At 38.0% G+C, this 25,634-nt stretch overlaps 2 protein-coding genes across 7 annotated transcripts; both read left to right on the top strand.

The window, feature by feature from the left end:
* The first annotated feature begins 1,182 nt into the window (after positions 1 to 1,182).
* On the top strand, positions 1,183 to 8,253 carry LOC111245060 (adenylate cyclase 1-like). Its single transcript, XM_086980364.1, has 16 exons — positions 1,183 to 1,317; positions 1,454 to 1,481; positions 1,915 to 2,298; positions 2,680 to 2,811; positions 3,014 to 3,174; positions 3,371 to 3,545; positions 3,763 to 3,791; positions 3,932 to 4,073; positions 4,312 to 4,409; positions 4,653 to 4,833; positions 4,949 to 5,040; positions 5,656 to 5,838; positions 6,522 to 6,600; positions 6,803 to 6,961; positions 7,059 to 7,307; positions 7,861 to 8,253. The coding sequence occupies exons 3-16, from the start codon at positions 1,966 to 1,968 to the stop codon at positions 8,236 to 8,238; spliced, it is 2,391 nt and encodes a 796-aa protein (XP_086836490.1). The 5' UTR covers positions 1,183 to 1,317; positions 1,454 to 1,481; positions 1,915 to 1,965; the 3' UTR covers positions 8,239 to 8,253.
* A 1,486-nt stretch (positions 8,254 to 9,739) lies between these two features.
* On the top strand, positions 9,740 to 21,327 carry cn (Kynurenine 3-monooxygenase cn). Of its 6 annotated transcripts, XM_086980367.1 has the most exons (9): positions 9,740 to 10,495; positions 10,982 to 11,162; positions 11,837 to 12,129; positions 12,487 to 12,760; positions 12,939 to 13,141; positions 13,386 to 13,531; positions 16,498 to 16,622; positions 18,075 to 18,395; positions 21,008 to 21,327. In XM_086980367.1, exons 3-9 carry the CDS (start codon positions 11,858 to 11,860, stop codon positions 21,140 to 21,142), a joined length of 1,476 nt encoding a protein of 491 aa, XP_086836493.1. In that variant the 5' UTR covers positions 9,740 to 10,495; positions 10,982 to 11,162; positions 11,837 to 11,857; the 3' UTR covers positions 21,143 to 21,327. The 6 variants fall into 6 exon arrangements, with proteins under 6 accessions (XP_086836493.1, XP_086836492.1, XP_022648436.1 ...); XM_086980366.1 differs by lacking the exon at positions 10,982 to 11,162 and having other exon boundaries at positions 11,812 to 12,129; XM_022792701.2 differs by lacking the exon at positions 10,982 to 11,162 and having other exon boundaries at positions 9,753 to 10,495.
* Positions 21,328 to 25,634: the final 4,307 nt, after the last annotated feature.

Here is a 25,634-nt window from a genome sequence, read left to right on the forward strand (position 1 = left end):
TATATATAAATAATAAACAGTATGTGTATATGTTGTTGTTTGTATATATATAGTAATAGTGCCTCTATGTGAATAAAATAAATATATAAGGGGTTTTCGGTTTATCCTTTTATTACGGGTTCAACATATACTCTCAGATATCTATATTCTATTATTTTCAGGAATTTATTCTATAAATATCATAAACTGCTTCGACTGTGATGTATAGACCCCCATTTGCCTAAATAAGGATGTTTTTTCATTAAATTAAATGTATATGCAATGTGTATTGATGTTTTCTAATTAAGCAGATACACTGGTTACGAAAAAAGACGAAACTAAAATCTTGGTTTTAGAGATTTCATCATAATATATGCATGTTGAGAGCTTCCTCTAAGGTTTGAATTTATCAAAAAAGGTTTCTAGCACATCAATTAATCGGTTAAACGAATAAAACTGAACAAAACGATAATGATGAACCATGATTAATAACTTTCAATAAGCGAAATTATTGGGTAGGAAAACACTCACCTTAGATATGGTTTACAGAACATTCAAATCGTTAAAAAATATGAGACAAATGTCGTATTCTGTATGGTATTTCTGTTCGGAGTTTTTTCAAGAACGCAAATATATATATATATTTGTAAATTTCAAGTACATACAAATACATTTATATACAAAGAATATCTATACTTACCACCTGCTCAACAAGCGAAGCTTTGAAAGAAAAAAGCAATAATATTATGGCTAATGTACGTCATGCGAAATCTGTGACCTGAGAAACCTAACTAATACTGAAAGCAAACGAAGTTTCCGATCGCTGAAATAAAAACAATCCAAATATATGGCTTTATCTACGTTTAGAAAACCTGCAGCATTTTTGTGTACGATAGCAATCGGTAACCCGAAGCCCAGCAGCGCTTTCGTACAAGGATGGGGTTATGGACTTGAACGGCAGCATTTTAGAGGCACTCTATTGCGAGTATTTCCTTAAGGTTCAGAAGGCCAGCATCGTTTCGATCGCCGTATTACTCGAACTGACATCAATCGTTTTTGTGGTTTATGGCTTTGCATTTACGTGGACCGCGACGCTGAACCTGCTTTTGTTGATGCTGCTAGCAATTGGTTTGCTAGGCGCCATCCTGCTAATTGCCTTCTTCGGTGATAGATACTTATTTGCCGTTAGCATAAGTGTGACCGTAATGGCGTGGATATTCGCGATTGCCTCGTTGCCTTGCCCTGTTTTCTACGGCAACCCCTCCTTCCGCGGTTCGTATATGAAGACACCGAAGTTCAGTGTGCCATCGTTGCCACCACCAGCCGCGAATTTTTCAGGTGCAACAGGCGTCTGGGAGATTGTGTTTGTGCTATTTTTGTGCTATTCTATGATTCCATTACCGATTTGCTATATCATCGCGATGGGGACTATATTACCAGTTGTACATTCAATCTGTGTTTTCTGCTATTGTAGGATTACCCCACCTACGATTTCTTATCAGGTACGGAGAAGACATTTTTATTACATTCACACTGGCAACGATTTTTATTTCTACGGCATCCTTTCTGAACTGTATTAAATACAAATAAGAAGACGCTAAAAACATACATAACGAATAAGTAAATCCTTATCGAATATGAAAACTAATCCGTTAAGAAGTAACGCAACCTTCAGATAACAATGTAAAGTGTGGCGTTCAAAAATTAACGAAGTTTATAGATGTTAGTTTTCTAACAGTTTCATTCCATAGAAAGTTGTGTTGTTTCCTGTATAGCCTTTTCTGGGATCGTTTACGTTTAGATTGTCTTGATAATATACGCTCAATACTTCCGTCAGTCTGTAATTGAAATAGATCGGCAACGATGTTATACGCCAATGAGTTTCGTTCTAAGACCTATGCTCAATGTTTCTATGCGTTCTAAATATGAGTACAGTTCGGAGCAAACGTGGCGATATTTCTGTGCGTCAATGTAATTGGTTTAACAATGCATCGGATATTAGAGCGAGGTATGTGTAAGAGCTTTCTGGATATCCGCAACAGCATTCTAGTTCGCATGGATATGGCTGCTGAAAATGAACGTCTCGAACGTCTTCTCCTGTCTATCCTGCCTCAGCCGATAGCTGCCGAGATGAAAAAAGACACTGTGAACCCACGCATCATTGGCGAGTTTCATCGAGTCTATATGCAGAAGCATGAAAGTGCGACGATCCTATTCGCCGACATTGTTGGATTTACCGTTCTATCGGCGTCGGTAACTCCACTGGAGCTTGTCAACATATTGAACGATCTATTTGGCACTTTTGATCATCTCTCAAAGGTATCTATCTGGAAAAATTGCGCATTTCCTGCCTAGCGTATAGCTTGACCTATTCGTTTAGCTGTATAACATAAATATATCGAGTAGATAGGTTTTAAACTCAGAGGCGCAGCTACCGTATACTTTTTCTCCACAAATCAGATAACGCTGATAAATCGATATAATTAGCAAGAAGCACTGGGGTGTGATCGTGACCAATGAACTGCCATTGTAGACTTACAGTTGCCAACCGATTGATCTGTTCCTATTAGGAACTTTCGATCGATTTGTTGCGATTAATGGGTGGACTGTTATGAACCGATATTAGGAGCTTCTATAGAGTGTATACATAAATAAAAGCCCTAACTTAATCTGACTACGTATTTTTCTATTGTTTAACAGAAAAACGGCTGTGTACGAATCAAGCTTCTAGGCGATTGCTATTATTGTGTGGCTGGCCTTACCAAAGAACGGCCTGATCACGCTCTCTGCGGAGTTCAGATGGGCCTTGATATCATACAAGCGGTCGCTGAGGTATCCATTTGATGTTTGTTCATGATTATAATCAAACATGGCTGGCCCGATATACGTGTTTGTACAAATAGCTATCACAGTGATTGCGAATAACGGAGACTTACGAGATGGGTGGTGAATATTTGTGATATTTAAAGGCCATTTCCATAGGAGAACTGAGTTCGACAAACTTCAATATTTATGTTCTTGCCATTTGACATAGATAAGGAAGCGTAAAGATATTCCATGCACTCTAAACATGCGTGTTGGTCTTCACACCGGTAAAGTTCTCTCAGGCGTAATTGGACTTCGGAAATGGCAATACGATGTTTGGTCTAATGATGTTACAATTGCTAATCAAATGGAATCTGCGGGCCAACCCGGGTAAGCAATATTTCGCTGTTCCTAGCAGACTAGAAGTACCATTCGTTCTAATCTGTTTTGTACATCTATGATAGATTTTTTTTGTACCTCAATGCAGTGTGCGATGCTGTCATCCTGTAGCTAACGATTCGTTTAGGTCAGTCATTGAGAGCGTGACTTATAAAGCTGAATTTCCATTCTTTATTCTGTCCCACAGTAAAGTGCATATTTCAGATAGCACATTCGCTCTTCTTGAGGGAGCATTTCCCGTCGAACCCGGCCAAACAAATGCAGTTCTTAAACGATTCGGAGTAGTTAAAACGTACTTCATCGTGCCGCGTCCTAATTGTGAAAAGATCTGTTCAGGGTCAGTGGATAGCCTAGATTCGGAGGTATGTATAATGCTTAATACGTATAGATCAGTGGACAATTTTGTTGGGTTTGTAGATCGAAATAAGCAGCTGTAAATTTTGACTTTCAGTCATCAGTTTTATCCGAGGTTAATGTAATAACCGTAAGCTGCCGTTGAATTGTTTTATCAAAGCACTCATTGTTGATACGAAATTGTTTCTTAGTAATCGATATATTTATTTAACGTTTTTGTTACAGGGAGAAGATACGCTGCAATCACATGAATTGTATGTACCGTTCTTCTTTTGATATACGATGACTGATGTACCCATCACGCCTTGATGCGATCAAATGTTCCATACTTTTTGAAATTATTTCTTTAATCATGAGTAAAATATTAAGCAACCGTTATTTAAACTGAAATTAGGGGAGATGCGCGCGCACAACTCACGGATGTATCACGTGCCTCTCTTAAGCTGGCGATCGAAGCTAGGGTGTTACAACAAACTAATCCACATCTGATAAACGTTTGGACACTGGCTTTTAAGGAACGTAATACAGAAAAAAAGGTCGGTATCGCAAATAGGTACACTCAAAACTCGATTCGTTGTGACCAGTGTTGTAGACAATAAGATGCGACCGTCTACACAGAAAAGTGACTGCGTTTATTTATGCAATATAAAAATGCGCTCATATCATTACGTTTACGAACATTTTTTCGGTATTCGACGATTGACGTTTCTCAAATGGGTATTTCTACCGCCATTAGAGTCTCTTGATAAGAGACAGTATTTGAAACCGTTTCAGTTCAACCTGCACCAAGACGTCGAGTACGTCACGAGTATATCCTGCTTACTGTTTGTTCACGCTTTCCTCAATATATTGAGTCTTTTAATGCTGCCCAGGTAAAGTTCACATTAACTAATGAATTGAAATCGGTTTTGTTGATTGTACCTCATTCTTATTTACGTTTATCTCCTTAATTATATTTTGTACCTTATTTTTCAAATAAAACGTGTGCCAATGATCGTTTTTAATCAGTGTAGACGAAATAACCGCTGCCTGTATACTCCTACCATCAGGCTATACATCGAATGTGTTGTTTTTAACGTCAGTCGCCTGATTTATTGCTTCTTGCGACTACTTAGGACTGAACTACTCTGGCTAATTTCGCTACTGTTCGTGCTGTGGGTCGTTCTTATTATGGTGGTTATCTCAGAGGCGCGTTTCGAAGGACACTGCTTACAGATAACCTACTTTTCTGTTATACGCGTACCTGCGTGCACAATCGCAATTTTATTACTGTTTTTCGCGGTTTTTCTTAATCTTGTAAGTAGCCTTGGTGTTTTCATCATATTGAAATGCCGTCTAAAAGGATTTTTATCTATTTCCATTTCGAAGCACCGCAAGTACTTGAATATTAATAGTGTGGTGTAATTTTCAGCTGACATGTTACCCTGATATAGAACACTGTTCACTGACGACACTGCCGGATTCCTACCTACTTTTGCCCTTCCTAGAAAGAGACCCGTCCAGGTCAGGTACCAGGCATTATGGTATATGTGAATAGCGCACACGTTCTGAGTGGCTGAAGCTGCATCTGTTTGTTTGTTTGGCTTTGTGTGTTACTAACTAATGCAGAAAACCGAGCTAGCTTGAAATATGCCGTTAGAAATGATGAATTTATCATTACATCACCGTATCTGTCAGCTGTGGTACCTTCTTGCGCCTCACATGGATGGCTTTTACTCTTAGCTAATTACCTGTGCCTTGGTAGCATATAACTGTTACTCAATTTTATCATCTACAGCCCTTTTCCGACCATCATTTAAAAATTATTCGTTTTGAATTATGGCTTCGAAACGAAACGAAAAACGTGATCATGCTAACAGCTAATAATGAAGTCAGGATGAAGTATTGAAACATCTTGCACTCAATGGTTTTCTCGGAATTTTTACTTCTCATCCTGTGTTCTACTGCTTTTAGAGAAGTCAAGATTCCCATAGCTTGGTTGGTCGCTATACGACTATAAACATCCGCCATCTAGCCTGACTGTACATTCAACATCCAAAGGTTTATTAACAGATAATCGTCTCCGTTATAGATACAAGCGGAAAAATAATTTTCACAAATCATTCACAATATTTACAGGAACTGTTCGGCGCCATCGTACGTGTTTCTCGTTGGCACGTTGTGTATAATCTCTGTGGCAGTATTTCGTATGACGCCATTCCTCGTAAAGGCATTTCTCCTGTTATTTCTGTGCTCGTTCTTTGTTATCTTCGTCATGATCACGCATCCTACTTTGTTCGACTGTTTCGACGAAAATAATGAGTATGGTTTAGTTATTGCCAGATACGTGTCGCAGTTCCTACATAGAACTACACAAGCTGATTGTAATCGTAACGTTACACGCTACGTTGGCACATTTAGCTTCCTCTTACCTAAATGTCAGTCGTCGATTTCTGATGTTTCGTAGAATTTACATATTCGAATTTTTTCGATAATTGCAGACATAGAACATGACTGGTGGGGAACCAGGCTGGCCAGAGCGGCAATGTGTAGTCTTGGAAGCTACGTCGGCCTCAGCCAATAGACGCGCTGCAACAAACATTTCTATCTCTCCACCAGAGGGAAAGACAAAGCGAAAAAGCGTGAGCAATTATTTCAGTGCATCAGTAGTAACTATGATAGTGATAATAATAAAAGTAATGACACTTGCCGCTGTGGCCGCAGGTGTCTCAATATCTACAGGTCAACTCATATATTCAATTAGCAGCTATTATTCGAAAATCAGATTTTTTTTTGACGAATTCCGTATTTGAAGCAAATTATGATCGTGAACGCTTGGTACTGGTCATAACGCGCGTTTTTTCAAATTTGATAGGGTAAATAGCACTACGGCTGCGCTTAGCCCACTGAAACTGACGGGAGCACAGAGGTAACTGTTCACTGAAACTACAAACGGTATTCGCCATAGATTAACACATATTTGCGTTTGCGTTTCTACTTCTCAGCCCCATATTGCCCTCTCGTTGCACCGGTATAATCTATCTCGCTGCAACTTCGTTAGCTGTATTACTGCAGGCCAGACAGGTAACCTGGGTAAACCTCAGTGGTAGAATCTTGGACATTCAAAATATTAGTTAATATTGAATTAAGGTGCTAGTAGTTGAGAATTTGATGTTTACATATTGAACACTATTAGTATAGCCTATTATTACCGCCAGCTACTATTGCTTAGAAGTTCGAATCGATAACGGTTTAATTCCGTTTTTGTCGTCCCGTTAACGGTTAGGCAGAACTAACAGCACGTCTAGACTACCTACTACAGTCGCGAACCAATGACGAACAGCGAGAAAGGCACGAGTTAAAGGAGGGTAGTCGAAGAATCGTTTTTAATCTTCTTCCAGCCCATGTCGCTATCTACTTTCTACTCAGAAAAGTGAAGTCAAAGGTAACATACGAGTCTACCATTATCAAATAATGATGTATCATCATAGCATGAAGGCACGTACATACAATTCGTATATTCGCTTTTCTTTTTCTTACAGGATCTATATTACAAGGATTACCATATGGTAGGAGTTCTGTTTGCTCGGATCTCAAACTTCGCCGAATTTCGCATCAAACAAGAACGAGCTGACCTTGGCTTCGACTGCCTACAATTTCTTAATGAAATTATCGCTGAGTTCGATAAACTTTTAGACTGGGATCACTTCCAGGCTATCGAAAAAATTAAAACGATGGGAGCAGCTTATATGTGTGTCGTCGGACTTATTCCCGAGTATCAGATAGAAGTGGTCAGTTAACATTCTTCAGAGTGCAATATTTAGAGCGTTTTGAAGTGCCTTTCACGTCGTAAAACCTAACGAAGCGTTATAGGCATTCAGTTACAGCCCCGTCAATGGAAAAAATAGTCGCCTGGGTGAACCAGTATCGTCTCGACGTAATTGTATTTGAACAGACATTTTGCCTAGGCTATCACGGATTAGGATAGCTGCGCAAACCAAGGATAACGCGAAATTTTTGTGGTGTCCTGTTGAGTCAGAATGCAGCATTATTTTTGTCCGTCGTTCGTATAGATTAAACGATGGCCAATTGCGAATGTACGATCCAAAAGCTTTCAGAGAAGTCAAACGTATTCTGGTTCAAAGACAATGGTAACAAACGTGAGCACATCTTTGAATCGGAGTGCTGCTCTAAGTAGTTGCGTTTTCTGATCCATAAACAAAAAAAAGAGCACGTTAATTTACGCATATATATATATATATATATATATATTAGTACCCTTAAATCGTGATAGATCCATTCCGGAGCTCAGAACGATGTGTATCTAACGCGTTGACCTTTCAGAATGACCACCGATCAGAGGTAGAGTATATGACAATATTAGGTGATTTCTTCTTCATGATGCTTCAACGACTTCAAGAAATCAACAGGAGGTCAGCAAAATCCTTCCGTTTGCAAGCCGGGATTCATTGCGGCCCGGTGGTGGCTGGAGTAATCGGGTCCCGTAAGCCACATTATGATATCTGGGGAAATACAGTTAATGTGGCCTCCCGAATGGAGACAAATTCACGTTCTGAGAGCTGTCTGGTTACAGCCGACGTCTACAAACTCCTTAGTGACAACTTCAAGTTTGAAGGACCTTACCGAAAAATCGTTAAGGGAAAAGGCTCTATGGAAACTTATTATTTGGTGGCCGCTAAGGCCGAGAGAAAAGCAAAATAAATGTTTTTAAACTGACCGGTCAAAGTGTCAAAATTTTTTTCTAGATGATGTGCATTAATCGATCTACTCTGAATACTAGCATCCGCCCATTTATATGTATATTTGTTTGACCCAAATCAATTCCGTGAAGTGGTGAGACCGTGGATTGCTGAGGTTTTACCTGAGAAGGGCTACGCGAACGATGGAGCCGAATGCTACTTGTCCGGTGCAGTATTTTTACCAGTTTATAGAGCATAATGTTAATTTATGCAAATTATTTTTTTCAGGATCTGTGAAAAATAGCCGTTGACAATTTTTGACTTTTGCGCCAAGGGTGTCAAGGAGTACTGAGAAGCTGTTCATTTTTCAAACTCCATAGTGAAATCGTTGTAAAATTGGATTCATGGGAAAAATTTCATCTTTTCACAACTTAGCGATAAATCTTAGCTTAAATGGTACACAACAGATTGTGTACGATTGGAGGTAAACCATCAGCTTACTTTTCGACAGCAAATACTTTTCCTGGGGAAAGCAGTTTTTTTTCAATAGAAAGACATAATATATAACTTATTATAATAATAATAATAATAGAATAACTTGCGGTTTCATTGATCAAATCTGTCGTGTCTATAGGGAAGCTGTAGAGGCTGTATATAGAGAGGTATAATTTAATAGAGTTTTCGCCAAAAAGTGATCTATTGGAAAAACTAACGTCTATGAAGGATATCGTGTTTCGTCAAACACAGTATCTTTTTTTTTTTTTCACTTAATTTATTTCATTCGAAGTATTTTGTAATACTTTAGATCTTCGTGTACCAAAGTATAATTAAAAAAATTACAAATAAAAACTGCCGTTCAAGGGCTAAGATGATTTTCTACATAGAAGATTTTTGCTATAATTAGGTCTCAGCCAGCTGCGTTTTTAAATCGGTTTAAAATAGGTTTTTCGGGGTAGAGAAAGCGAAAATCGAACGTGGCACTAATTTCCCTGTAAACGAGTTTTTCAACGAGCTTTTATTATATGTTCGTCGGAGAGGTGAAGGGGCAAACGTTTTAACGAGACAATTTCCTGAACTTTTTTCCTGAGGTTTTGAAAAATTAGAGAACTTTTTTTCTATGTGAGGTACTACTTCGTCGGTGCCAGTGCTTCATAACAATCGATAGGCTCCAACGAGTTGAATAAAAATGCACAATGTCTATTTATGGCTAAACTGCACATTTTGATATGAAAAAAAAACAATGAAATATAATGAATGATTTTATACAAATATAACACTGGTATGAGCAGCTGCTCGACAACAATTAAAAAGATATGAAGGAACCATCCTTGAACGTTGTACGTTTTTCAATGTTTACAAACAACATTGAATAAAAAAATAAATTTCCATATTTGACTTTGTTGCTATTTAACAGTAAAGTGGTAATCCATGCTGAAAGGGCTTATAGTTCATACCTATGAACTATATTTTCGAAATTTTCGTGGGTCTAAACCTTGAGAAGAATAAGATGGGCAATAAGCCTGTGTGTATTACCCCGTTGTAGTAAAGAAACAAAGTTGGCCAACGGAAACGACTTTATAGATGAGGTAAAGTTATCTGTTTTTCTGGCCCGATGCAAGGCCGCACTGCGAGGAGCGGATGTTTGAAAATCTATATTCTCCTAGACCCGTTTTGAGGAATTATCACCTTTTCCAATGACTGGCAAATAAATTTTAACAATGAAGGAGATTGTCGAATTTGAGTAGGAAGAAGCAGGTTACTTGTAAGATAAAAAAGGCTTACCACAAAAAGTCGCAATGAATTCACGATAAATTAACTTATCGGTAAATATTCATGTGAGAAATGACGCATTTCTTGTTAGTGGAAAGACGGAAATTACTCAGGCACATAAATGCGCATGCATTCATTGTACACGAATATGCTTATTAATGTATATGTGACAGTTCACACTATCATGAGAGACGAAAATATAAATAGTTTAGTCCCTATTGAACCGATTGCAGTACCAAACTCCTCTCGGGTAAGCTTCGCAAAGGGCTTCTTATAACCGAGTAGATATCTTATCATCGAGCGGAGAAAGGAACGAAGGGGTAGTAAAACACCACAAACTTATAGCATAGGTGCAAACATCGCTGACAAGATGATCGTTTGTGTGTCTAATTAGTACCTACTGTGTGCCCCTGCCGTGAGGACGAATCTCCTCAGACAACTTGACCACCTGGGTTACAATGGAAAATCAGGCTAAAGGTGATAAAATTGCCATCATTGGAGGGGGTTTGGTAAGTTTTTATCGATAAACTTGTCACTTGGCGATCATGTTTATTTGGTTTTGTGATTTGAATGGTCTTATTTTAATATTTGTACTTGTTTTGCTGCTATGCATGGGGAGACAACTAGAATCGAATACCTCCCTCATGAATTATAAACAAAGAAGTTATATAACGGAAAAATATGTTTGCAGATAGTTCTGGATGATTTTTGTTATTCAGTACGCAGAGTGAGGCATATTACCGGTGAATGGAATGAGTAAATCGTAGAGAAGATGACTTCAAAAATATAAAAACTGTCAGTTTTTTGCTGATTTAGGTTTTCTATTAGCTCGAGCTTAATCACATCTTAAACGTGGCCGTAGTAAACAAGATAGTATATAACCTTACAACTTGGGTCACGATCGTACCAAGTAGAAGACCCATCCGGCTTCTTTCCTAGATATTCCTAGTAGTTTTTAAAAATACTGTCTTTTTTTTTATTCATTTTTAACATAGATTAACGCGAACGGCTTGACATGATAGATTAAGCATGTTTCTGATCTTTGACGTGCCATGTGGACTTTCATTCGTAAACGCTGTTATCGCCGTTGAGGCAACCCTACAGGCTACCCATAACGAGATCACTCATAGGGCTCGATGTTTCCTTTTTTGAAGAAACTGATTGACCTTTACCATTGTGCGTAAGATAAGTTCCGAGGGATCGCAGACGCAGTGCATACTATCGGTAGTCTTTGCAGTATTCTTTACCTTTTGTATATAAAACACAATTAAGTGCTGAAAATTCTCATTCTGGGCTTTCGTTCTTTTTTGAGCGTAAACTTGATGTCAACATAAACCGGTGACCTTGCTGCAAATGCTTGTAAACGAATTTTTTGTTGGTATTTTCATTATTTTTGGTACTTTTCATGAGACGAGGTAAATCAAGCTAAAAAAAGTGACCATTCACTTATCTGTGAACACAATGTATCTTACGATGAGTATCTTAGAATGCACTATTATCTTAATTTAGCAGAGACATTTAGCATTCACTCATTGACGAAGCCGTTTGGCAACTTTCACAATTATATTAGACAGACGCATCAAGCCCAGCGAATATATAACCAGAGCCTCTTGTTGTAAGAAACCCAATCATCAAGGCTAACGCTCTTTGTCTACTCTACTTGAGCTTTATAGATTACACATTTATCATTATGACCCAAAATTAGGCTAAATCATTCCTCCTAAATTTTCTCGTCGTTGATTTAATAACCTACATAGGCCAGCCGCAGCAAAGTAACTGCAAAACTCCAGAGGACGATAAACACTAAGATTGACGAAAGTTTCAGTCGTTTGCATTGACCCTTTTTACAGGTGGGCGCTGCATGTGCATGCATGTTGTCTCGGAGAGGGTTCAAAGTTGATGTGTTGGAGTTACGAGAAGACCTGCGATCATTACAGACTTCCGAGCTGTCAGTAGGTCGTTCCATCAACCTCGCTCTTTCCGTTCGTGGTCAGGAAACATTGCGACTTCTTGGCGTAGAAGATGAAGTCATTCGAAACCATGCGATTCCCATGCACGCCAGAATGATTCATGGTCTAAACGGCAAGACACATTCTATCCCGTACGGGAGAAAGGGACAATGCATTTACTCTGTAGGCCGAAGGCATGTACAACACATGCAATGCACGTTATTTCTCTATATCTGTAATAATAAAAGATATTTTTCGTCAATTTTCAAGGTCTTAATATCCTTAAAATAGTCATGAGGCATCTCTTGTCTTATTTCTTAGTTCGAATCCAATAGCCAACGCTTTGCTTGACCTATGATATAAAAAAAACAAGTTACTCTGATTGATAAGTAGATTTAATAGATCAAAAAGGGAACAAGATAGAAACGTGTATGTCAGTCTCTTCAGCAGCACAGGCATGATACGATATGTACTGAAAGCTAAAATTGGAACAAGGGTGCTATGTCGTTTCGACTGCTAGTGTAATATACGTTCATCGTCCTCTTGTAAAGGTATCTCCTGGAATTATTATTAAACCGCGCCGAGCAAGATTCAAATGTTCGACTTCTGTTTCGGCACAAATTGGTACGAGCTGAAATAGAGAGGGGCAAAGTAATCTGCAGAACGACCCGGGGGGAGGAGCAGTCTCTTGGAGGTTATCGTGCAATCCTTGGCTGTGACGGCGCATTTTCCAGGATGAGGCAAGACGTCTTACGGCGAGGTAGATTCTACTTTGAACAAAAGTATATCAAACATGGTTACGTCGAGCTTTGTATTCCCCCAAAGGTAAAAAAATCCATAAATGGTAGACTAGAGCCTAGGTGCAATGACTTCTTTAATAAGAGTTCATAAACTATGTGTAAATGTCCTTATAATCTGAATTTGATCTTGCTTTATGATAAGTCTCATTTACTCTTTTTTCTGTCTAGTTTGATTATTGCTTGTGACTTCCCCTTGACTGTAGGACGGCAAGTTCCAGATGGCTGTTAACTTCTTACATATTTGGCCTCGCGGGGACTTCATGATGATAGCTTTGCCCAATCAAGACGGTTCCTACACTGTCACCTTATTTATGCCTTTTACTAAATTCGAGGCCTTGAGTTCTCCTAAGAAGATACTTGAATTCTTCTACAAATATTTTCCTGATTCAGTGCCACTGATCGGAGAGTGAGTACCATTAATTTGATGATAATCAATCAACTGTTAATGATCATTACTAGTAGGACGGAAAAGCATTTTTGAGTTTGAAAATTTTCTTAAAAATTGCCGTTAGATTTAGTCACGAGTTCCTACGAAATGCGTTCTCTAGCAGTACATAATACTGTAGAAATCTGGTCGTTCTATGAATGGTTTTATGTTTCTTCGTCTTTATCGTGCAGAGACATTACTAATACGAAAAATCTGCGGGCAGGGAATCTGTTGTGTCTACTCTAACGTCCGTCCCTGCTGGATCTCTCGTATCGATTAAATGTTCACCTTACCACGTCAAAGGACGGGCATTGCTGTTGGGCGACGCTGCTCACGCAATGGTCCCTTTCTACGGACAAGGAATGAACTGTGTGAGTACTGTCTATACTGGAAGTTTACAACATTTCCATTTACCTAAACATCTGAAACCAATGACGGAGAAGTGGCGTCGGTCGTCTCCATCTCACAGTCTAGGGAATCCTCTCATATGGATCTGCCAACACTATTTTCGTCCTATTGCTTAGCAATTAGTCAACGTAAATTTTGCGATTTTAGGTACATATCTATTATTCAAGTAAGGTACCATTTTCGACTTCGTTTGGTGTGAAATCTGCAAATTCTTCTGCCCAGTTTTTCTGGCCATTACATGGAAATTGATTGTCCTATTCAGCATAATGAAACATTTTTCTCATATAGTTAAAATGCAGCCTAGACGCCAGATAATATGAGAACTATATATTTACAATAAATGTAACCAAAGCAGGAAAACTACTGTTTTAACCTTCAATGGTATCAAGGATATTTGTTGTGGACAATTAACAGAAGCTGAAGCAATTTCGCCTGTTGTGATCCAGCTCGTCCCTGATGTATCAGCCGTCCTCTAGCGATTTTCCTTAAAGGCTTTGGTTTGTGATGAAATCGGTTAAGCGTAGTTGGTAGTATCTACTGTCAATGTTAGCCAGTGGATGCAGGGGCAGTGAATTAATATACTTGAATTGAAAACTAAATAAATGAAATAAAGGTTAAATTTACTTACGGTATTGTCGTACCGGTTGCAGCTTTAAGCTTAGAAGAAGAAAGCTGAAACATTTAATGGTCATTAAAAAAAATCCTAAAAACAAGCGTGTGTTCTTAAGTATCCTTAAAACTATAGCTGCTGCGCTCTTGAACCGTAGTAGTCTTATGTGTATAATGCAAGCACATGGAGCAGACAGCAAAATCCAAAGTAAAAACCTTAAATCGAATGCACAAACTGCAGGCTTTTTTTACACAAATTCTAGGTAGTTCGTTCTATTTTAGTGTACGAAGCTCCAAAACACTGTTCCCTAAATCCTAATTCCCTAATCACTAAAAATTTAATGGCTTCCAAATCTTTCAATAATATATATAAAGCCATTGGTTTACACCATTAAAAAGAATGAAAATAATTGGTAGCTATTAATATCGCGTCCAAAGACGTTGAGGTGCAAGCGATGGAAACACTTAGTTAAACGAAAATCTGAAAAGATGACGCGTCTAACTTAAGAATTTTTCCTATACTTTGTTGCTAAAATTGTTGACAGATATTGCAACGAATTGTTTCGCGTCCGTTTTTCGTGATGATAATGTTCATTTAAAATAATCATAATTCACCGCGATTACACCTTCAATTTAAGTATCTAATCCATTCGCTAATAATAATAACAACATAATGTAAAATTGCCCCAAATATGCTACATGAAAAAAGTTTAACAACAAAATTAAATTTTGGCATAGTAGCAGCCTAAGAGTATGGCAAGTCCCAAAGGAAAAAACGGCCAGCAAGTATCACAAGCGTTGGATCTCTCAAAAAAAACTAACTACTGGAGCCTACGTAGACGACCCAAGCGATAGCTGATATTTTCGTCAACGCGTCTGCTAATTTTTATATAAAAGATCGAGGTGGGTCAAAAGTGGTCTTTTGGAGAATTTTTTTTGCTAAATATTCAAACCCTGAAATTTAAACTCTGTTAGGGATGTTGCGATTTGTTGGATTATTTAGCATAAAAACTAGTATTAGGCAGAGCGTCGACTTCCAACGAAAAAGAAAATTCTCTATGTCATTGTCGTTTCGGTCAGCCCGAAGATATCGGATAAGAAAAAAGCTGATACCCGCTCAAACTGAGGAAATGACTAGTTATTTTTTGCTATGATGTGTTTGTTGTTTTGTTTTAAAAAGAACTGGCATTCGTCTGGAACCAGGAATGGCAGAGAAACACATGCTCGTTGCGACATACAGCCTGAAAAGGTTTTACTGACTTCGAATGCGCCACCATATATACATATATATACGTACATCACTAGTGCGCCATATGTGTGCATTTACAATCCTGTCTTTAAACTAACTCTAAAGATTTGAGTCCCATTACATGAGCATCTTCGATTATAAACAAGCAGTATTCGTCGCGAAGATGCTTGACAGCATTAGCTTATTTGTATGCACAGCTTTCAGGCGTCGTTTATTAGCCAGTAGTAGGTTCAGACACCATGCCTAAGGAATAATTACAATATATATATAAAGGTTGTAGAAAGAGTATTAAACGTTTTTCCGGCTAAAGTTTTAAACGTACACATAACATATACGATAACAATGTCCAAATAAAAAATAAGATGGGTTCTGCAGTGTATGGCAAGACCCGTCCTGACACCAGAGAAGGTTTGGTGCCATGTGTTTAGTGGACAGGAATCATGCATTATGAGACGGCGCTCCCTGGAAAAACGATTGATTTGTACCTCGGGTGTTAAATAATAGCAAACTATGTTATAAGAAGGCGTTGAAAAATCGACTGAACCAAAACAGCGTCATCTGCTATCATGATCATGCCGGATTACAAAAACCCAAAATATGTTAGATTATAAATCTTAACGCATTCGCCGTATAGGGCGGATTTTGTACTAGTGGACTAATTTGGTTCCTACAAAACTCTTTCAATAGTGTTAATGTGGTTTTAATAATTTCTCACCCAGAAATTACGGACGTGCTATAGTTACGGGACTATGTTGTTACCAGAAAAAGGGCAGAAGGTTATCTACCAAAATAACCTATATTTGATTTAGTAATGTTACTTTCAAAGATTATTGTTTCAATTTTGGATTAATAACGATCAGTACTCTTTTGACAACCAAATATATGATCTCGCTTGTCAGAAAGCGAGCTGCGCTATAGCCGTATAGTTGTTAGTCCGATTAGCTTCAAGCTAGCGTATACCAGACATTGGCATGATACACGGAAAGAGACTGAAAAGGAGCCGATTCAAAGTGAATATTGAAAGGGAATTGACGCACCCTATATCGTTGATACAAAACGCCGAGTTCAGCAGAAAGAAATCCATGGAACCGAAATGGGGCGGACAGGAACAGAAGAAAGCTACGCCGGAACCGGGATCCAGATAAGCACCATATATTTTATTCCGTGCCACCATCGAAACGTTTCTTTGAGAAGGTGAGCCGAAATTTTATGGATCCGTTCAGACATCGTGAGCAACAAAGCTTTTTATTAATATTAGTCGACTATTATATCTGCTTCAGCCACCTCGTGCCAATATTTGCTGCAGTGGCTCCGACGCTAGTGCTCTTTCAAAGATTTGGGCATTATAATACAATATACACAGCCTGACCTTTTTCGCATCATGGGCAATGACAAATTATATTACACGAAGTTACAATAGTTGAAACGAAAAATGCGTTAATCAAATATCATTAACTTAATATATCAGTACTATGAAGAAAAAAGCGATTTTATTACTGGAAGTAAATGCGCGACGTGAGGTATTTTAGGCATGTGGTACCAGACGTGAAGTCAGTAACGAGAACATTTACTGGATAAAAAGGAAAACATTTTGCTGAGACTGGATGAAAACAGAAGGAGAAGACACAGAAACAGATATTTCTCTTATTGGAGAATGAAAAAGGTACACATTGAATCGTTAGGAAATATACTGTATATGCTGCTTTTACCTCACTAAATCGAAAAGACATGTTAGTAATTACTGAGCTTACTCTATCTGACTACATATCAGATACTTACAATAAATGAATGAATCTGTTGCATGCGTTACGATCCTTCTAAATTCATAAAAAGAGACTGTGCTTTGAACAGAGGAATACTTAGAACGTGTTCAAGAGGTTTGAAATGAGAAACAATAGGCTATAGATGGCCTCGTTCCGAATCTCTTAAATAGGTACAACTCCGAGTAGTGTCGTTCGGTATTCCAGTTAAACGGATTTTTTTGTTAACGCTTTTAGTGTCAAGTAAAAATATAGTCCAGGAACTGTTGGAATCAACTGTCTCGTTTTCGACAACTTTCAGTATTACTCTTTTAAGATTGCCTCAGGTGGTGTCTCAAGATAGGAGGCTCAATACAAGGAATCCGGAAGAACTAAGCGGAAGAAGAAATTATTATAAGGACACTGGAGGATTAAAGTATCTCTGCGTCTATATTCAAATCTACGCATTTTGTGCATGCCTTTAGCTGGTAAACGAATGGAAATCTAGCTATGAGCCTTGTTGTTTAAGCACACTCGAAAGCGATATCGTTAAATCGAAAACACGGATTAGCGAAACCATTTTGGTAATGTGTAACTAACGCAAAAAATAATTTTAACACAAAGCTTACAATTAAAGTTTAGATGACGAATTACTTGCGATTATTTAAAATCAATGAGCGGTTAGGAGTTTAGGACAGTTACGTAGAAAATCCCTTTAGCCGATACATTAAAACTGACTATATAGGTCATCAGATCAATCAAATCATGGACGAGGGCAATTCTGGCGAACACATATAGTAGAAGCTGTTAATGTATAATCAGCGTGTAAATGGTATACTTTAATGGGTAATGGAAAACAAGAACTTGACTGAAAAGACTGTTGATGCTTGCTGATGTCATCTTTTAGGGATTTGAAGATGTGCTGATCCTCGATGGTCTACTGACAACCTATCGTGCCCAAGAACCATCCCAGACGGATTTTGAGAAGGTGTTTTCTGAATTTAGCGATTCTCGAACGGAGGATGCGCATGCTATCGTCGAGCTAGCTCTGTATAACTATATCGAAATGAGAGACCTCGTTAATTCACGTTTATTCCAACTCCGTAAAAAATTTGACAGTCTCTTACACTTTTTTCTACCAGAATTATGGGTTCCCTTGTACACGAGTGTTACGTTTTCCCGAATGGGTTACGCCAACTGCATCATCAACAAAAGGTGGCAAGACAAGGTAGGTACTCTTCAGTGAAGCTAAAAATGCACACTAGGAATACGCTCTGTACAACGATATTGATGCTTAGGTCTGTGTTAAAGCGTTGCGTTTTAATAGTTCTATCTGGTGAAAAATGTATTTTTGTTAGTCCACTAGAGAATCGACTAATAGAAAATCGAAAAGTAATTAGTTCTCTCCATTTAAATACGTGCACTGAAGTCTAAAAGCTGCTGACTATTTGTAATGTGAACTTTTTTATTCCTTAACCTAAATAAAATGTACATGCGGAACTCACAACGGGTGCCATATACGCGCAAAGATACTAACTAGAATCGATCAATACATCTTTAGAAGCCTAACAATTTTCTAGGTTCCCTCTCGGTATATCTGTTGATCGATGCGTTCTATTCCGAGCGAAGTGGAAAATTGTTTACTTAACCTTCTCTTCACTTGAAGGTCAGGTTTGTCGTAGAATGAAATTGACTCGATTAAATTTTTTCCAACTAACATCTTCGAGATGTCAAGGTAGACAGTTTATAATCCGAGGATATTGCAATAAAAGCCCTCTGACTGATGTTAATTTAAGTCAATGCTAGTGGCACGCAAACAATGATGTGTGAACCACGTAACCAATATTGCGTTGAAGATATGTTAAGGTGTTCGTGCCAATCCTGGAAGGGACGACTACTAAATTTTTTTTTATCTTATCACTATCAAAAGGATCTACCCTTTTGTAATCGCTTCCCGTGTAATCGTGCTTAGTTCAATATTAGATGCCACAGCTCCAAATCTTACGAGACCGCCTCCATCTAGCGTTGTTTACTTTGTGTAGCCGGCCAATTGGAGCACTCTTGCTTTTTTTTTTCAAAATTTCCTTACCAATCGGTACACTTACGGTCAGTTGTTCCTCTCGGTGTCATCGTTCAGCCGTCTCACGGATGTAAAGAACGAAGTCGAAAAAATCTGACTATCTCTTCGGTGAGCTATCGTGCAGCGGTTCAATCCCAACGCAGGATAATCCACTGAGGGATACTTTTTCTTCGGCACTGCGGTCATTGTGAAAGTATCCTACTTTTTCTGTGCAGCTAACTGAAGCTTTGCGTGTGCAGCCAGGAACTGGGCTATATATTATAATATCTTGTGAATTTTCTCGGCGCTGAGCTATTCAGCCAGCGATTGTTGAGATGATATACCTAAGCGCGGCTCCCGATTTCCCGCGTTGTATCGTCTCCCATTCCGCTTGGGCAGCCGTGTTTGCGTGTTTCAATTCATTTAGGCTTCGAGTAGAGTCCTCCTATAGTCCTTATCATTCGTCCAACTTAACGCCCTAGGGTACCGTTTCTACGAGAGCTAAGGCCGTGCAGTTCCGTACGTTTATATGGTACGGAGTGCATGTATACGCTGGGCTTTTCGCTGTAGCGCCCCAGTTCCTTGTCGGCGTCAACGCTGATGTAAACCAAACTAAAATCTTCAAATATGGTAATGGATCGAACGACCGACGTGACGAGCTTCCAGTTCCCTTTCCTAGTGCCATAGATATTTGGCATTATTCTAATGAGTTGTTTCGTCACCTTAGTCACCGCCGGCATTGCCTGTGGGATACGAGAATATCTCTTATACCCCTATCAAAGTGTATTCCAAATTTATCTAGCTATATTTACCAATTTCCTCGCCGGTAAAATAGTGCTCAATTCATCTACGTTTATTTATTTCGACCAGTAAAAGCTTTTTACTCTAACCGAGGGTCTGGGCTAGAGGTATTGATTTTGACAGGCGCAGGATCACGCAGTGGTCTCAATGTATACGCGCAGCAGTTGCGCAAATGCGTAGGCCAGCTGATAAGCGTATTTGAATTTTGTAATAGACGATTCTTTTTATGTGGTCTTAGATTTAAGATTTAGATTTACGATAATGAAAATTAGGGCAGGTCTCGTGAGTAGGAGAGAAAAGGAAACTATCTAGCACCATGCTTGTGAAACATGCACGTTGCTCGTTCCTAGACAATTTAGCAAGCCGCAGAACACCTTCCTTTCAACCTTTGATTATTACCGTAACGACAAACTTTTCATGTTGTGCTATTGGTGTTTAAATAGGACTATTTTTTTAAGTTGTCAAGATTTTTCGTATCTTAAAAAGTTAAAGGACTGATTAGTCAAAAGAACTTAACGTAATAATCAGCTTTTCTGAAAGAGCACTAGTCGTTTTTCGAAATCTTGTCAGTTTACTTACCCTTTCCATTGTGATTTGGGTTCAGCATTTCACTGATTAAAAAATTAAACGTAAAGCCGGCCCGTACGAGGTTGTACGACATCTTTCCATAGACATCACGCTGAATGGAATTATACTATGTGAACCCCTTTTATTCTACGCGTAGTAAACATTTTGATGGTCGGAATTTTAGAAGAGTATATTTTTGAACAGATACGATCACCCTGTTTTCTATAGGCTATCTTGAAATTTGATTAGTGACTTTTTACGAGAGTCTATGAACTCAGTAATGTTAATATTCGGGTACGACAAGTCACCTGCGTAAAATGTATAGGAAGCAATACCACCAGTAGATGTAACATCTGTTCTATAAGGCAGGTTGTAAATGGCATGGGTTTCATTCTACTCGAGTTCTGTTTCAGATTTTAGCCCGTGGCGGAAAATTTGTAGCCATTGTTGCGGGTGGCATCATATTAATGTTCGGGTCGCAATGGATTCGCATTCATCCAGGAAAACTACACGTCGTTGTTTCTTGGATCTGTCGCAACGACGCGTAGGATCCGTCGATGTTCAAGGACATATTCACACTACTAAGCATATACACAGATACCATCTATAATAGCTAACAAATCAGAAAATTAAATAAATGTTCTTAAATTAATTTATTTAAAATTTAAATTAAATTATTTTTTATAAAAAAAAAGATTAAATAAATAAATCGCATTATGCCAAATTTTGACTACTGCTACTACTACTACTACTATTATTAGAAAAGATGAATAGATATAGTCTGATTTAAATAAATGTAAAATCGCATAGTCATTTTTCGATATAGTGAGAAAACTCAGCAGTTTATTTTAACTGAACAAAAAAATAGCGTGGTATGGACAGAGCGCTATACACTAGGATTATATATATATATAGAGATGCACCGGACATTCGGGCCAAGTAAGTTTTAACTCGCTTAAGACAGATTGTCTGCTATGTGAAGTGAGAGTTTGGGTAGTCAAGTGGCAAAGCTCAATAGCATCGATGCTGTAATAATAATAAAAATATGCAACGTAACCTATTGAAAATGTCGTGTCCATAAAAATATATTGAAAGGCATGCTATTTTTATAATAAGATTACATCTTTCTGCTTTCTTTTTTTCTAATTTGTAGTCTTGCTCTTTATCTAAACAATAAATTACTTTTATCAATCAGCTTTTCTGCCGGTTTGTATGTTCGCAGGCAATCAGACAATGAAGAAAAACGTGTTTTTTTTTTTTGTTAAAATGGGTCGATAGAATACTACGCATTTCGTAAACACGTATTGTCACTGCTCTAACCTAATATTTTTCTGAAAATTTTGTCAAAATTTTCAATTGTCAAAAAAGAAGGACGGTTAGTAGGTTATAATAAACGGATGTTTTATACTATTCCCTAAAGAGCATCTAGAATTGACAAATTGTTTTTGGCTTAACATTAATGAAAAAAACTAGCTGCCATTTATATTACGAGGTGAATATTAAAATAAAGGAAAAAAGAGTGTACGAATTTCTCATTTGCTCCCATAAAAGCGTAGACTACACTCGAGCAGCGCGTGAATAACGGAAAGGGTAGTTCCCTTTCTCCCGAAATTAAGATGAACAACGTAACAATGAACTACCCGATCATCATGGGTAAGAAGGCACGCATGCATATTAAAGAGAATATATCACATCCAAAAAAATGTTTATTTCTGTCAACTGATAGGCCACTGGATTCTACACTATAAAGTCATCTTTTTTTTCTTATATCGCATTGATTTCGAATGATTTTGTGTATTTAGGTTACGAAAAGAAAAAAAGAATCACGTAAATCGTTGCTTGTGTGTTTCCCTAATGTATCCGTTTATTTGATATATTCGTCATTGAACTGCTGCAGAATTCGTCAAAAATGTAAGTTCTAGTAAGCTATGATTACCACATACAGCGGTGCGTGACAAGCGATTGATCGAGAAAATGAAGTAGTGATTTGGCAGACCATCAGTCGAAACTAGAAGCTGCTTCTGTAGTGACTGAGATGTAATACTTTAAGCATATATCATATACTCGAAGGATATCTTAGAGGATTAGTTTTAATCTAGCTCAATCCTGAGTTCAAATGCTTTGCTAGCTATAAGACTGCAGGTACCTGACTAAGCTACACGGATAATAAAACAGAAGTGCGCATACGCGTTTGTGCCCATACTCACCTTAAATGTAAGCAGGAGAGCTTGTCATCATCCTACCTTTAATAGTATCGTAGTAGTTAAAATCGTGCATTGCAATGCAAGTCTGGAATCTGGCTACCACCTCGGATATATCGCTCCAAATTTGGCAGAAAAAAAATCATTTACTGCGATAATTAGGATAAAACGTAGAGAAACCAAGACGAAGATTTGGTACCCAAAATGGAAACTGCAAGCAGAAGGCACGGCGCAAATGAAATTATCTACCGGGACAAATACTGGATTAGTTTGGTTCTTTGTAACCCAGCAATGATAAAAACAAGTCATGTCCTTCTCTTACGCTTCAAGTGGCTTGCATGTAATAAAATGAAATGTTTGCTTTAAGCAAGATTGTTTACCTTCACATAGAATTGGATCTCTTTTTAGCGATTATTTTTTATTAAGAGCTGGTTAGTTCTTTTCGCGACTACAAGCTCCAGCGTCGTGTCTTTCTTCTAGTGTTTATTTATTTTCTTTTAGCTGTCAGGTTTAAGTGCTGGCCTTCGAGTCAATTTCCATACATAGCAATGCTGATTTTTACGTGTTTCCCTGTAACTAATCTGACAAACCCTCATCTTTGCATTCTAATAGTATAAGCCAGCCAATTTCAGACTAAATTTCACCTAGTAGATACTGCGTATTTTTAAGGAACAAGTTTGTTGTTTGTAAACAAATTATTTTACAATAACAATAGGACATATCGTTTTGAGTTTGGTGGCGCTGCGTTGGCCTGAGATGCTGAGTAGATTCTAGGATACACAATGCAATACTATAAAAGATCTATAATTCTTACCTATTTAATTCGTCCTACTTTATCCTTTTTCCTCTGTGTGCGAAGGAGGAAGTAGCTTTCTCTGCGATTTAAATCAACGGGCTTTTGTCAATTGCCTAATAAAATAATAAGCTAGACAATATTTGTTTTGTTCAGTTACTGTATAAATATTTACAACGCCTGTTTTTCAAACTAATAATATATAGTTAATTTGCTAATCAGTAATGCACGCCACAATAAGTAATATGTCTACGAATCTATACATGCGTATATACGTGCGTATATATATGCGTATATGTTGTTACGCTAAATATTGGTGCGCCTTTTGTATATGGACAAAAGTTCTCGGGCACTCTATCAAATTGGACTTTTCTCAAGCCAGCCAAACGACGCAAAAATTCTATAGCGAGCATTGCGTTTTAAGGCTTAATTAACAATATATTTTCGAATCACTATACATTTTTTGACAGCAACCAGTGCTATGGTTTCTGTATATTTAGTCATTTTAATTTTTATTGTTTTGTTGGCCATTATGGACGCGAATAAGTCTACCTTAAATGACCGCACATTATGCGGTTTCGCTGCCATCTTGCAGGTTCCGTTTCCAAGGTTCGCTGTTATTTAAACTACGCTTGGCGTACACAATGCTCTGGGGCCTTGCTCTATTGATTCCCTGGCTTTTATGGAGGCTTTGGCCATATTGGTATTTAAGACCATTTCTTGTAAGTATATTCGAATTACTTTTAAATTTCGCCTATGATTCTTTTAGTTCAATAAAGGAATTATTTTTTAATTTCTTTATATACATAAAGAGCTTTAATTATGTGATCCTGTTTTCATGTCCGCTACCTGATTGAGCACCGTGAGGATGCAAGCTCATCATTCTTTAACCATATAAGAATGACGTACCATAGATCGGTTTTAACTTGCCTACTCCGAGGGAACAACGCGAGGCTATTACCATGAAACTGTGTTAGTTTAACTTCCGCGTCCAACTCTGAGCGACCGCGTAAAATACTCTTACGGCAACGCGTCACAGAAGAAGAAAGAATCTGTACAGTACGGAATTTGTGTGCAGTTTATAAATCTGTTAACGTCCAGGCTTCCTAAACTGAGAGAAGGGCGAAAAATGCAAAAGCCGAAAAGTCACCTTTAGCCCACTGAAGACGTAAGTGAGAAAGAGACACGGAATTTTTTGAAACACGATTTGAATCATCCGATCATCCGAAATCAAACGAGAAAGGAAACAATGTCTCCTGACAGAAAAGAACCGTTAGCAATGCTAGGTGCAAGCATACGTGTGGAGGATGCGTGGCTACAGAGCTAAGTGTGCACCTTGTCCTTAAAATCTAAAATCAAAAGGACAGAGTTGGCTTAACAAAAATGTACTAATTTCCACTTCAGGTACTGTATCCCGCTTATATGCATTATAGGATTAGAAGAATATAGAGATTATACGTTTTGATGCCGCTTCTATCCGGGAAACATATTTAATGATTATGCAACTAATACTGGCAACATCGAATAATTCTGCCTTAAGTGTGACAAGATCCCGGAATTGTCGATTTTTATTACTCATTAGTAATAGAGCTATCATTTATATTTGCAGTCTATATAAATGCGGTATTTCCAGTGTAAAATGATATGCTGTCTTCGATGAGCCGGTAAAAAAAATGTTTAAAAGTAACTACCTGACCTGTCTAGCTGGATGGTCTTGAATCACATGTCTCGTATATTGTGGGTCGCGTCGAATCGATGTTGATATCATTTGAAGGCTAATCTAGCGGCAGGCAATGTGCTTAAATTTTCGAAACGCCTCTATTTATGAGAGAGCATTTTGAAAACGAGTGGAGATTCTGCCAAAATTCTTAACGTTTTATTGCGTTAAAAGCACAAATGCAGCTTAGTTTCAAAATAAACGCTGTTGTCTATAATCAAGATGCATTATTAGAAGAAATGGCCCTATAAAGGTACTATCGCTAGAATTACTGATATATTTCTCCATCAATTATTTCAGTTGACACAAGAAATGATTTCAAAGTTGAC

This window comes from Varroa destructor, unplaced genomic scaffold, assembly GCF_002443255.2.
Source record: "Varroa destructor unplaced genomic scaffold, Vdes_3.0 BEIS01000002.1, whole genome shotgun sequence".
In the NCBI taxonomy this organism is placed as follows: Eukaryota; Metazoa; Arthropoda; class Arachnida; order Mesostigmata; family Varroidae; genus Varroa; species Varroa destructor.

Excerpts from the sequence above, each read along its gene's own strand:
- cn (XM_022792701.2), top strand. The coding sequence starts at position 10,445 with ATGGAAAATCAGGCTAAAGGTGATAAAATTGCCATCATTGGAGGGGGT. Across the intron at positions 13,142-13,385 it reads TCAGTGCCACTGATCGGAGA|GGAATCTGTTGTGTCTACTC; the intron begins GTGAGTACCATT and ends ATCTGCGGGCAG. Across the intron at positions 16,623-18,074 it reads CGAAACGTTTCTTTGAGAAG|GGATTTGAAGATGTGCTGAT; the intron begins GTGAGCCGAAAT and ends GTCATCTTTTAG.
- LOC111245060 (XM_086980364.1), top strand. The coding sequence starts at position 1,966 with ATGCATCGGATATTAGAGCGAGGTATGTGTAAGAGCTTTCTGGATATC. Across the intron at positions 2,299-2,679 it reads CTTTTGATCATCTCTCAAAG|AAAAACGGCTGTGTACGAAT; the intron begins GTATCTATCTGG and ends ATTGTTTAACAG. Across the intron at positions 5,041-5,655 it reads CTAGAAAGAGACCCGTCCAG|GAACTGTTCGGCGCCATCGT; the intron begins GTCAGGTACCAG and ends CAATATTTACAG.